Source organism: Chaetodon trifascialis, chromosome 18 (assembly GCF_039877785.1).
Source record: "Chaetodon trifascialis isolate fChaTrf1 chromosome 18, fChaTrf1.hap1, whole genome shotgun sequence".
NCBI lineage: Eukaryota > Metazoa > Chordata > Actinopteri > Chaetodontiformes > Chaetodontidae > Chaetodon > Chaetodon trifascialis.
In genome coordinates, this window is record NC_092073.1 from 2,169,217 (window position 1) to 2,182,714 (window position 13,498).

Consider the following 13,498-nt stretch of genomic DNA (forward strand, 5'->3'; position numbering starts at 1 on the left):
TAGCGTAGTAGTAGTAGTAGTAGTAGTCGCTATTCCAGGCAGACGCAGTAGTCACTGCGTCTGCCTGGAATAGCGAACGTACACAAACAGCTAAGCTAACGTTAGCATTGTATTTAGCTTAACGGTAGTTCGTAAACGCTGCCTCTAGCTGTTATCTTATTGGTTGCGCTTTGAAAGGTCAGCGGCAAACAAGGTCAAAGTTCAAGTAATTTGAACTTTGAGCGCAGTGGTAAGCGGCAGATCTGAGCGGTGCGCCATGCCGAGGGTAGCGCTGCCGCTTAGTCGGGCACCAGCGCTCTCTCCATAGGGAAACAATGGGACAGCCGGTGCAAAGCGTTTTTACCGCTGATCATGTGTAGGGGCCTTTACACTTAGAACTCACCAGTAATAGGCTAGGGTGTGGCTGGTTAGCATGTCACTACAGAGCTTAATGGAGAACTGAACTGAACTGTAGCTGCAGCTACAGCTGTGTAGCTCAGTCAAATGATATTATGTGTGTGTGTGTGGGAGAGGCACGAAGGCTCAGGGATTGCCACGGCAACTTGAGATCAGGCCACCTGCAGGTCTGTGAGAGTCTGAGAAACGTATGAATTTGGCCTCTGCACACCCTCCGAAAGAACGCTTCTCACGCCAACACCGAAGCTCCTATTGCCGAAATTTCTTCACCATGAGTGCTACAAGGCTTTGCTGTACATGCTGATCACTTTGTTTTTTTGCTGGGCCCAAAAATGCCGATTTTAGAGCGAGTTAAAAAAGGGCTGGTTTCTGTTTCTCCTGTTTTTGATTTGTATTGGACCTTATGGGCGAGGTCAGAGGTGCTCTCCTCGCTCAGAGGCTGAGAACTCAAAAAATCGTAAGTCCTATCGCTTAGCCAGGCACATCGTGAGAATCAGCGCAAGCGGCACTACAACCTTGGAAAGTCTCACGCACGTACAGCGAAATTTGTGCTTTGGAGGAGCGTGGAAAGACGAAAGTTTCAGGCAATTTTCAGAGCGTCTCTCCACTCTCTCAGTTAATCCCCTCCACTCTAGCGCGAACATTCCGTGCAATACACACCCATTATAAACTCACAATTTCTCCCAAAACACTCACAGTCATCGAACGGCGACTGCTCAAAAACTATACGACCTATCAAAACGAGAATTAATACACCAATAGACGAGACTTGTGTCTACGTTTTACTTTGAATGGGATTTTTTCGTATTTTGTCAAGAAAAATAATAGCACCCCATTCCCGATCGAGCCGCATGTTTTGATATATGATTTGCCTGGGTGCTCGCTATCGTTTTTGACTAGTAGCGAACCGAAATAAGAAGAGGAAGAATAAGAAGAAGAAGTTGAAGAAGAAGAAGAAACACTGTATCACTAATAAAGAATGCAAAGATGTGTAAATCCTTTTCCACCTACATTCAACTGAATATAGTGCAAAGAAAAAATATTAATTATCTTTTTAATAATGTTCAAACTGATATATTTTTTTTGAATATAAACTCATTCTGAACACTCAGCAGTAAGTGGCAACTGTACTGTCTTGCTCGAATAAGCAGGTATGTCTCTCAGATCTGATCTTTGCACTGGAAACAATCTGGATGGTTCTTTTCCTCTTTTGAGGACATGATGGCCATGATTTCCAAAAACAATATGAAATGTGGGCTTGCCACACCACAGCATACTTCCATCTCCAGTCCATCTCTGAGCTCTGGCTCAGAGAGGTCAGCAGTACTGTTGTTGGTATATGGCTTTCACTTTGCATGGCAGAGTCTTAACTTGCATTTGTAGATGATCCCAAGCCCATGTAGTAATATCCCTTTGCAGTCAGTTTTTAATGCAGTGTTTCCAATGGGATCAAAGGTCATGGGCATTGAATGTTAGTTTTCAGCCCTGCTCCTTACATGCTGGTTTCTCTGAATCGTTAAATGATATTATTGATTGTTGATGGTGAAATCCCTGTTTTCCTTGCAGTTGTGCATTGAGAAATGTTGTTCTTAAGCTGTTGGACTATTTCCCGCACAGTTTCTAACAAAGTGTTGAACCTCACTCCATGCCCTGTTTGTGAGTGACTGAGCCTTTTAAGGGTGACCCTTTTAGACCCAATCATTATACTATCACTATCTGTTACCAAAGAACCTGATAACCTGTGGAATGTTTCAAACAGGTGTTTTTGGAGCATTCCACAGCTTTCCCAGTTTTTAGTTGCTGCTGTCTCAACTTGTTTGAGACATGTTACTGGCATCAAATTTAGAATAAGTATATACAAAAATGACTGAAGTTGATGAAGTAAAATATTTAAAATATTATCATAGTACTTTTTTAAAAAAATGCATATTATCACATTCTTTTCATTTACATTTTGCAGTCCTGGGGCTCTATTTTCGACTCCGCCGCTGGTGCGGCGCAAAGTCAGGTCTGCTGCGCCGATGGGGTGTGGCGGCGCAGACTTTGGTATTTTCGTCCACTGCGCTGCTGGCGCATCTCCTCCCCCTTCTCATCTCAGTCGCACCCAGCGGCGCCCAGGGTGTACCCTGTTGAAGCTGGGATAGGCTCCAGCCTCCCCGCAACCCCGAAAGGGATAGGCGGTATAGAAAATGGGTGGATGGATGGATATTTTGTTTATATATATATATATATATATATATATATATATATTGTTATGGCCGGCTCGTAGGCCGCAACAAATAAGGGAGATGCAGACGGGCGGCTCCAAAAATTAACAAAAGTTTATTGAATACTGCAAACACTGGGGTGTGGAAATCAGTATCAGTGGTGTGTGAGGGTGCATGGATGTGTTGTATGGTATGTGGTGCATGTTGTCAGTGCAAAACCAAAAGACAATAACTCAAAACGCAGAAGGCAGCCTGGCATGGTGAAGACCGACGAGAGCGTGGCAGCAGCCCGCTGCTGCTGCTGTGGTTGATGAGCATGAACCCCCCCCCCGCGGACTGGGCAGGCGGGCTTAGTATCAGTGGCGGGCTTAGTATATATATATATATATATATACATACATACATACACACACACACATATATATATATATAGGTTTGTATATATATCAGTCAGGTTTCCACAGTGTCTGGCATTTCACTGCGATCAATAATTAGCATCAGCCGCAATTCAATGCAACTATCTGAGTCAGCACATACAGTCAGCCCTAAATTTATATATTTTGATCGTATCTCATCTGACCACATCGAAAGCGTGTTCGACACGCGTAATGGTCACTCACCCTGACCGAATGTACACAGGTGAAACAGGGATGTCTGGTGATCTGTGACTCAAATTGCCTGATGACAAACGTATATGCCACTTTCCCCGGGTCGGCACATGACTCATTCATCCTGGCGAATTCTAGCATCCCTACAGTCTTTCAGGGGGACACCCCTCTGGATATTATGGTAATAATGGCTATCCACTGAAAACGTGGTTGATGACGCCATATATCACACCGTCAACAAGACGGCAGCGTGGTTTTAACGGTGTTTTCAGCAATGCTGGGTCAGTCATCGAATGCACACTGCGATCAATAATTAGCAACAGTGACGATTCAATGCAACTGTCTGAGTCAGCACATACAGTCAGACCTATATTTTGATCAGCATCTCATCTGACCACATCGCAAGCGCATTCAGCACACGTAATGGTCACTCAACCTGACCGATTGGAATGGATCATACATGCAATGTAACCGACTGACAAAGATGGAGTACATCATTGCTTTGAGGAGGATGAGGAGTATGCCGAGGATTTACCATCTGAGGACCTCATATTTAGACATCAGAATCAGAATCAGAATTACAAATCCTTTATTTATCCCCAAGGGGAAATTGTTTTTGTTGCAGTGCTCCTTACAAGAATAGAATTAGAATAAAATTAGAAAAGAAAGAAAAGAGAGAGAACTATATATCCATCCATCCATCCATTATCTATACCGCCTATCCCTTTCGGGGTTGCGGGGGGCTGGAGCCTATCCCAGCTACAATGGGCGAGAGGCGGGGTACACCCTGAACCGGTCAACAGCCGATTGCAGGGCCACATTCAAGGACAAACAAACATTCACACTCACACTCACACCTACGGACAATTTAGAGTCATCAATTAACCTAATGAGCATGTTTTTCGTCTGTGGGAGGAAGCCGGAGTACCCGGAGAGAACCCACACATGCACAGGAAGAACATGCAAACTTCACACAGAAAGGCCCCGCCTGACCCGGGGATCGAACTGGCAACCTTCTTGCTGTGAGGCACGCGCCACTACCTGCTGTGCCACCGTGCAGCCCTAGAACAATATATAAAAAGCAAATATAAAAACAAAATATTTATATTGAGAATATATATCTATAAACAAAATATACCACAAAATATAGAACAGAATATAAAACAATATATATATACTAAAAACAGTATATACAAATGGGTGTGCAAAGTAATACAAACGGATGTCATGAGACATGAGTGACATCAGTCTCCTCCTGGGAGAAGTTTGGGCATCAGACACTTTGCTGCGTGGGCTCAGTCATCCTCCTAACTTGCCATGCGCGGAGTATTTAAAGGTGAGGCGAGGAGCTGCTGTGATTGGTGAAGATTTGAAAAGGCTGTGTCAAACCCACTCCACGCCTTCTCCCCTCCTTCATTCCGAGTTGCGCCGCTGGGTGGGACTGAGATGAGAAGGAGGAGGAGATGCGCCAGCAGCGCAGTGCACGAAAATACCAAAGTCTGCACCGCCACGCCCCATTGGCGCAGCAGACCTGACTTTGTGCCGTGCCTGCGATGTGCCAGTGGCAGAGTCGAAAATAGAGCCCCTTGTCTTTATGATTTGTAATATAGTGTCTAATTTGCAAATATCTGTAAAAATCATTGGAGGGAAGGTCAAATTGTTCCTGAAGCTGGGTAAAGGACTTTAAGTGTGTTTCTTCAAATAATTGATTAAAGACAATGAGACCTTAAGCCACCCATCTCCTAAAACCATGATCTGAAATCAAAGGTGGAAAATCAATATTGCCCACTATGGGCATAGCTCAGGAAATAGATCTATTATCTTCAAACATCTTTTTAACTTCTGCCCAAACCTTTATAGTATGTTTTATCCATTCATTTCTAATCTTTTTGACATGTTTCAAATCCAAAAAGGGTAAGACAGATAACGGTACAATCTAATAATCTTAACTTCACCCTGTTCTATTTGAGTACACTTTGTCTCCTCGTCTCCACTGATCCAACCCACAATCGCTGCTAGCTGAGCTGCCCAATAATAAAATTTCAAATTCGGCAATGCCAGACCTCCTTTGTTTTTAGCCAAATGAAGTATTTTAAGTCTAATTCTGGGTCTTTTATGTTGCCATATAAATTGAGAGATTAATTTGTTTAACATTTTAAAAATGGAACTTGGAACTCTTATGAAATAAAAACAAGAGACGGGGAAGCAAATTCATCCGCACTGTTTCAACTCAGCTGAGCAGAGATAGAGGGAGGACTTCTCAGCATGTCAGATCACTCCTTATTTGTTTAATTATGTTATTATAGTTTGCTTCAAAAAGTTTTGTGGTTTGAGGTGTTATAATAATTCCTAAATACCTGAACCCTAGTTTTGACCAGTGAAATGATACGTTAAGTTGCCCTGATATCATCATTGCTTCTGATTAATTTTATATCCAGAGATATCTCAAAAATCTTTCAGACACTGCATGACTCGAGGTATTGTAGTAATAGGATGTTTCATAAAGAGCAGGAGATCATCTGCAAAGAGGGAAATTTTGTGAATTCTCCCCCCACCATCCTCAATCCCTTCAATCAGAACGTCCTGCCGTACGGCCTCCGCCAGAGGCTCGATACTAAGAATAAAGAGGATGGGGGAAAGAGAATCTCCCTGTCTTACTCCTCTCTCTACATCAAAAAAATCTGAGCAGTGCCCATTTACTCTAATTTTTGATATGGGATTCTTGTGTAACAACCGAAACCAACTAGCAAATTTTTCACCAAATCCCATCTCAATAGGTGTTTGTTGTCAGTTTGGCCAACTTGAAATTTTTAAAGAAATCCTTAATTTTTCTTTTGATTCTTGTGATTGACCCTTATATAGTTGTTCATAGTATTTAGCAAAGGCATCTGATATTGCTTTTGGGCTTGTTTCAACATCATTAGAATAAGGTTGTTTAATTTTAGGAACTATACGACTCACTTGTGCCTTCTGTAATTGAAATGATAATAACCTGCTGGCCTTATTTCCCAGTTCGTAATATTTTCTATCAATAAACCTGCGGGCGCCCTCTGCCTTATATGTTAATATCACATCTAACTTGGTTCTATTTTCTTTAAGTTTATCAAGCACTTCTTGTTTCCAATGTTGTTTGTGTTCCCTTTCTAATCTCTTGATTTCAGTTTCTAATTCCACTAGAGGGAGTTACAACTTTGTTGCACAAAGTTAAGCCCTCACACAGCCCTTTTGATTTTCTCCCTCCATTCTTGGTTTTTAATGATTTTAAAAAAATTGGTCCCTCCATTGTTGACATGATAAATCTCTCCCTTTTAACAGGCTCTGTCCCTACTCTATTTAAGCATGCTATAATCCAGCCTCTGCTGAAAAAAACAAATCTTGACCCCACCCTTCCAATTCATTATAGGCATATCTCCAAACTGCCCTTTGTTTCTAAAATTCTGGAAAGGTAGTTGCCATGCAGCTTACAACTGCTCTAGACACACAAGGCATGTATGATCCATTCCAATCTGGCTTTCGTAAACTGCATTCAACAGAAACAGCTCTTCTAATGACCTTCTGATGGCAGTAGATGATGGGAAATGCTCATTATTGGTACTTCTTGACCTCAGCTCTGCTTTTGACACTGTAGATCATGATATTCTGCTAGATAGGCTAAAGCATTTGGTGGGTATCTCAGGATCTGCCTTGGACTGGTTCTCATCCTACCTCTCTCACAGGAGGTTGTCTGTTTTGTTGGGCCAGTTTATGTCTGACACAGCCCCTCTGTCCTCTTGTGTCCCACAGGGTTCTGTCCTGTGTCCAATACTGTTTTCACTATATTTGCTGCCTCTGGGTCAGATAATTAGCCGTTTTAGTGGGGTGTCATATAATTTTTATGCTGATGACATTCAATTATATTATTCATTCAAACCTGGCGAGAGCAACAAACTATCAATTTTAAATGGCTGTTTGCAGGCCATTAAAGTCTGGATGTCCGAAAACTGCCTTCAATTAAATACGAGCAAAACAGAAGGTCGTACACTTGCTACTTCAAAATGGATACCTTCCATTAAGCAGCATATTGGGCCTTTAAGTGATTGTGTTAAACTCTGCCTTCGAAATCTAGGTATGTCTTTTGACCAGTCTCTATCACTAGACAGCCATGTCAGCCAGTTAACACGCTCTTGTTTTTTCCATTTGCGCAATATAACTAGACTAAAATGTATGGTATCCAAGGTGGAACTAGATATGATTTTACATGCTTTTATCTCATCTCGTTTAGATTATTGTAATGCCCTTTTTACCTGTTTAAGCCAATCAGACAGTCCAAAATGCAGCTGCTCGCTTTTTAATAGGAACAAACTGGAAATCCCACATCACCCCTGTCCTATCCTCTCTTCACTGGCTCCTGATCACTTATCGATTTCACTTTAAAATATTGGTGCTAACTTTCAAGGCTTTGCATGGTCAAACACCCAGGTATATTGCTGATCTCCTTCACCTGTATGCCCCAAACAGAGCTCTTAGGTCTGGCCAACTAAAACTACTCCTTGAATCCCAATCCAAGTACAAAACCCGTGGTGACCATGCTTTTCAAGTTCTCGCACCGAAGCTGTGGAATGCGCTTCCTCTAACACTGAGATTGGTGGACTCTAGTAAAATTTTTATGAGCTGAAAACGCTTCTATTCAGACAGGCCTTCGGTTGACCAGTACCTGCTCTATTCTATTTTATTTATTGTTTTTTGCTGTTCTGTTCTTAGCTGTTACTCCCCTGTCTAATCAATATTATTACTTATATTCTTACTGACGTCATTTCTGTTTTTATCCTTCTGCTTTTATTGCTCTAAAGCACTTTGTGATTTTTATCTGTGAAAGGTGCTATATAAATAAATTTTACTTACTTACTTACTTACTGAGGCTAATCTGAGACCAGCATAACTAGGTGCTGGTCCAGGGAAAGCCTGAGCCAGCCCTAACTATAAGCTTTATCAAAAAGGAAAGTTTTAAGGCTACTCTTAAATGTAGAGATGGTGTCTGCCTCCAGGACCAAGACTGGAAGATGGTTCCACAGGAGAGGAGCTTGATAGCTAAAGACTCTGGCTCCTGTTCTGATTTTGGAGACATTAGGAACCATAAGTAAGCCTGCATTCTTGGAACGCCGTGTTCTAGTGGGGTAATAAGGTACTTTGAGCTCTTTAAGATAAGATGGTGCCTGACCATTTATGGCTTTGTAAGTAAGGAGAAGGATTTTTGTCAGAACATGTGCTGCAGCGTTCTGGAGCAACTAGAGAATATTTAGCAACAAATAGTCTGATAGTAAGGAATTGCAATAATCCAACCTGGAAGTTAATAAACAGATTCTTTACGGTGCTGCTGGAGGCCAGCGCAATGCCATCCATAACTGCTATATCATCAGAAAGTAATATTAATTCAAAAGTTACTGTAATGATGGTCCCTTAAAAGAGGATTCTGTGAGGAGACTATTAAGCGTCAATATCAATGCCATATGTCAGAAGAAGGTGTGGGGTTAAAACACTGAGTAGGTTCGTGTACATTCTGACGGAAGCCAACTGAGTCTAATAATGAGATAAACACAGTGCTAAGGCTGTCATTATCAATGTCTACATGTACATTAGAATTGGCTGCAGTAATTGCTTTATCTGTTTTCAGGACTAAACCTGATAGAAACTCAGAAAACTCAGATATAAATTTGGAATAAGGACCAGTAGAGCGGTACACTATAACAAATAAAACTGGCTGCACTGTTTTCCAGGTTTAATGTGAAAGAATAATAACAAGGCTTCAAATGAGTTATAATTGAGAAGGTTTAGGGTTGATTAATAGGCTTAAGTCAAAAATGGCTTTTCACATTTTCACATTAACTCATTTACTAGTACAGCTTCAGAGGACAGCGATCTCATGTTTAATTCTTCTAACACAACAATGGCCAGTTATGCGCACAATAGACTGAAAAGTCCTAAAAGGTTGTATGTATGCATTCTGCATGATGGGAACAGTATACATATACAGTGCATGTACACTCATGGGGGTAGAGTACTGGAGGTGGTTGGGGCCCAGTAGCAAATTCTTGCCCTGGATTTAATCCAACTACGATGGTGAGCCGCTGTTGTCAGGATCCACTGTGATGACAGATGATTCTTAAAGAATCATTGGAGTTCTTTGAATGAACTGAATTTTGTTTTTACCTGAGCTATAGTATAATATTGCAGTTCTATTTTATTGTGCGTGTAAACATGTGTTCCTTGTCATATTTCATTGAAAAGGGTTATGCTTCATGTGAATACAGTTTATTGGTGTCATTAATCACCCATTCTTCAATTAACTTCAAACAGTCTGAAATATATGTTTTGAATGGGGTCTTACAATATGATATGAAATTCAAGCCAGAATGGGATAGCTTTTGATGTTGCCATGGCAGTTTGGGCACTCCCAGTTATCAGTGTGGGGCAGTGCCTTGTTGGAGAATTCACATTGCGTGTGAATTTACATGCTGCTATAAGCCAGACTGCAGGAGCTCCCTGCCCATAAATAAAGGCCACTCAATACCTGGAGCTCCTCCATCTCTCTACAGCATCGCACATCACCAGTCAGGGTGTCCAACACTGCCCCCAAGAGGGCAGCACACAATATACATACAGTATTGTGATCTGTAAGATGCTGCTTTATGTATTCATTGAGTGTGTATTCATTCATTCAAGACAATAGCTTAAGTATTTTTTTGCAGATGTTGACTGTAGAAGATTGTGCATTGTCTGTACTCAGTGAGGAAGAAAAAAACTTCCCACTGACTTTTAATGCACTGCCCCCAACAACTGCATCTTTTTGTGCATTCTTCAATAGCTTTGTCTTGTTTCCAAGTGCATCTTTTCCACAATGCCCATGGGTCTGTACGTGGTCTTTTATTATATGCATCTCTCTGTCTCCATGGTGATTTGTCACCACTGATGCATCCTTCATGGCAACAGCTCTCAGCGAAGCAACTGAGGGGACTTGTATGATAAGGTGTGGGAGCACCTAATGTAGTGTACACTAATACACTAAATTGGAATTTGTTGGTCATGTATTATCAGTCATTGTATGACCCTGCCAAACTCAGTGTCCGGTCAGTCTACCTCATACATGGTTTTATTTGAGACAAGGCTGATTTATTGGACTGAGGCTGAAATAGAAAAAGTTTCCCAAATTATTAAATCCACCCAAATCAATGGCTGCCGTCAGTTTCATTTCTAACTGAGAGAACATGTAGGGAAGGTTGCAGGTCTACTGATGCTCCAAGGAATTGTTGTGATTGATTGATGTTCAATAAAAAGTATTCAAGTAAAAATAGCTCTGTGTCTACTTTCCAAAGTAAGAGGAAATATTCAGCAGTCTGCGTGATTTTAAAATGCTGTGCAGCTACAGAGGGGCTGTCAGATGAGGCCTCTGTGCTCTAGTTATTTAGTGACACAGTAACATGCAGTCACAGGGGTGCCTACTCTCACTGTCACAATTCATCTCCCAGCCAGTGAGCGACAGTAATGAGACACTTTTTCCTGAGCACACTAGGGCACATTTAATGGAGAGTGAAAATTGAATTATTTTAGATATAAAATTTAGGATTTTTGTTTGAGGTCAAATAGGAATGATAACAATACTCCATTTAAAACCATGTAAACCATCCTGCTCCATCATGTGATGGAAACTCCCTTTTATCCCTGCTATTCTGAATCTTTTTATTAAAGGTTACAGCGACCAATCATATCATTTGAATACTGATGCATCTATTGATTTTTTTTTTTTTTTTTTTTGGTTAAAATGTGAAAAATAATTACAATTTCCTCTTACACTTCATTGTAGTCCAAAGTGATTCAGAACTCAAATTATATCTGACCTCACAGGAATTCAGTGCAGTGATGGAGAATGGAGGAAACCAGAGACTTCTCATATTTAACTGTGCATTGTTGTCAATACATCTCAAAATGATAAACTGATTTTCTTTCTTGTCAACAAATCTTTTGTCAGTGGCAAATATGGCAGTTGGTTTGGACTGTGACCACCTTTTTCACTCAACACCCTGCAACTAGCGAGTTTTGTAAACTCTGACATTACACCTGTCTGTGCCTTTTGTCCAACTGAAAACATTCATTATTGCTTCTATTGTTTTGACAGTTTCACTTCTATGTTACTGGGTCAATTAAACTAAGGCAGGCTTTCCTCCCATTCAACAACACAGGAGTGAATTATATTGTGTGTATACTGTATGTATGTATGTGTATGGCATTGAACCCCATATTTATGGAATCAGATCAGTCTCAATTTTAATGAATCCACACAGAAGGATTCTCAAATATATTTTGTGTTTTATATATAAATATACTGTCTCTACAAAAACATTTTTCAATGCACACAAGACTTTGTTCAGGGTATTCTAATTTTGTAAGTCATGTACCTTATAAGTGTTAGTTAATGTAATTTGACACCAGTGACTTTTCATCTAGCCTATCATCTGTTCACGGCAACCGCATTTATTTTATGGCTCAAACTGTCTCTGTGGCCAAATTATAGCCCATCACAAAAGCTCATTCAAGCTTTTCTTCACATCAGCTGAAGCAGTCAGAAGCACATCGCTAGCACAAGCACTGAATTGATATAAATTGTGATTGTATAAACTTCATGCAGATTTGATTACCTCTTTTGATTACATGGATACAATATATTTTATGTGGAAATATGATTCTGAATGTATTACTATCATTATTATTCTATATCTGGCTATACAAGCTATGTGGCTCATATCAAGTCTGGCAGAAAGTAGACACAAATGAAGAAATGAGGACTTCACCTTCAGATTTTTGCACTCTTTTATTTTTCACTTCAATATTACGGTGTATTTAACAATGACTTTAAACAATATTTAAATACTATTATAAGAAAAGCTTAGGTGGAGCAAAGTGACAAGCAATGAAAGACTTAACAAATGATAGACAAAACATCAAAATGGCCAAATCAAAGCATATTTCATTTGATATGCTCCACTATAAATAAGTTGATGGTGAATTCAATCCTGACAGACACAAATTGGAGGGTCGGGGCATGAGACTTTAGGAGAAGACAGTACCAAATTGAAGGGTAGGCTTGTAGTAGTTGAATGCTCTCAGAGCTCAACCATGATAGAATTACATGCATGATTAAATATGTTTCAGTTAGCTAATGATCCTGTGTTGTCACAGTAGTTTTAAATGTCACATCACAAATTTAGCAAACATTACTGTGTAATCATGCATGACATGAGAGTTATCACTAACCTGTGGAGAGCAGCTACCAGACACCACGTTGAGGTTGACCTCCAGGTAGATGGTTGACATTCGCTCTCACCTCATGTTCTAATTCCTAATTGCAGACTGCACAGAAGTAATGCTATGTGACCACATTAAATCACACTGTCATATCTACACTCATGTGATTGGATGAAATGGAAAGAGACATTTGACAGGCTACAGATAATTCACTTTTGAAAAAATGCTTTTGTGAATGGAGCCATGGCAGTGAAGTTCATGACAAGCAGGTTCAACAGCTCTTTTTTTTTTTTTTTTTTTTTGTGAAAAATACTTTTTGATGAATACGTTGTTGAATTTCTATTGCATCGATTCAAAAAAAGACATTCACTCACTAATAATGAGACCCATCTGATTCCATATCTACGTACCTGCTAATTTATTTGTTGACTTCCTCCACGGAAGAATGTCAAACCATTTAGCTCCCACAGTTTCAGGCTGGATTAACTCAGTTAATCGTAATTTAATGAATCTCTCCTTTGTCCTCCCCTTCTCTCTCCAACTCAGCGGTGGTTGTTCCTGATGGGGCATCAGAGAAGGTAGGGCTTGGGGATGAACTGGGCAGCGAAGAAGATCTACTGTATGAAGAGTTTCGCAGTTCTGGACATCGTTTTGGACACCCAGGAGGAGGTGGAGGAGAACAGCTAGCCATCAATGAGGTAGGCAATAAGATTCTCTCTCTAAAACTGCATGATGGATTTCACAGGGATTATGGTTTGAAGCACTGTGATTGGTCCAAAAAACAGTATTAAGGTGGAAGATTAAATGAGCTATATGTATGATTATTAGGGATGATCGAGTACACCACTATCTGTATCTGTAGATAGATACAGAGATACAGAGTTTTACTCGTATCATGCTCGTACTCGTCAAAAATGCTTTATCCGTACCGGATACTCATCTGAAACGAGTATCCAGCTCAACCCTAATGATTATTCAGTGATTGAATGATCTTTCAAATTATTTTGATGG

General features: G+C 40.4%; 1 protein-coding gene across 9 annotated transcripts in view; it reads left to right on the forward strand.

The window, feature by feature from the left end:
* arhgef4 (Rho guanine nucleotide exchange factor (GEF) 4) overlaps nt 1-13,498 on the forward strand; it is a 227,619-nt gene that overhangs the window by 178,787 nt on the left and 35,334 nt on the right. For all 9 annotated transcript variants that reach the window (XM_070986356.1, XM_070986357.1, XM_070986359.1 and 6 more), the window contains one exon: nt 13,034-13,185. In XM_070986356.1, coding sequence (XP_070842457.1) covers nt 13,034-13,185 — 152 coding nt within the window. The remainder of the gene's footprint in view (nt 1-13,033; nt 13,186-13,498) is intronic.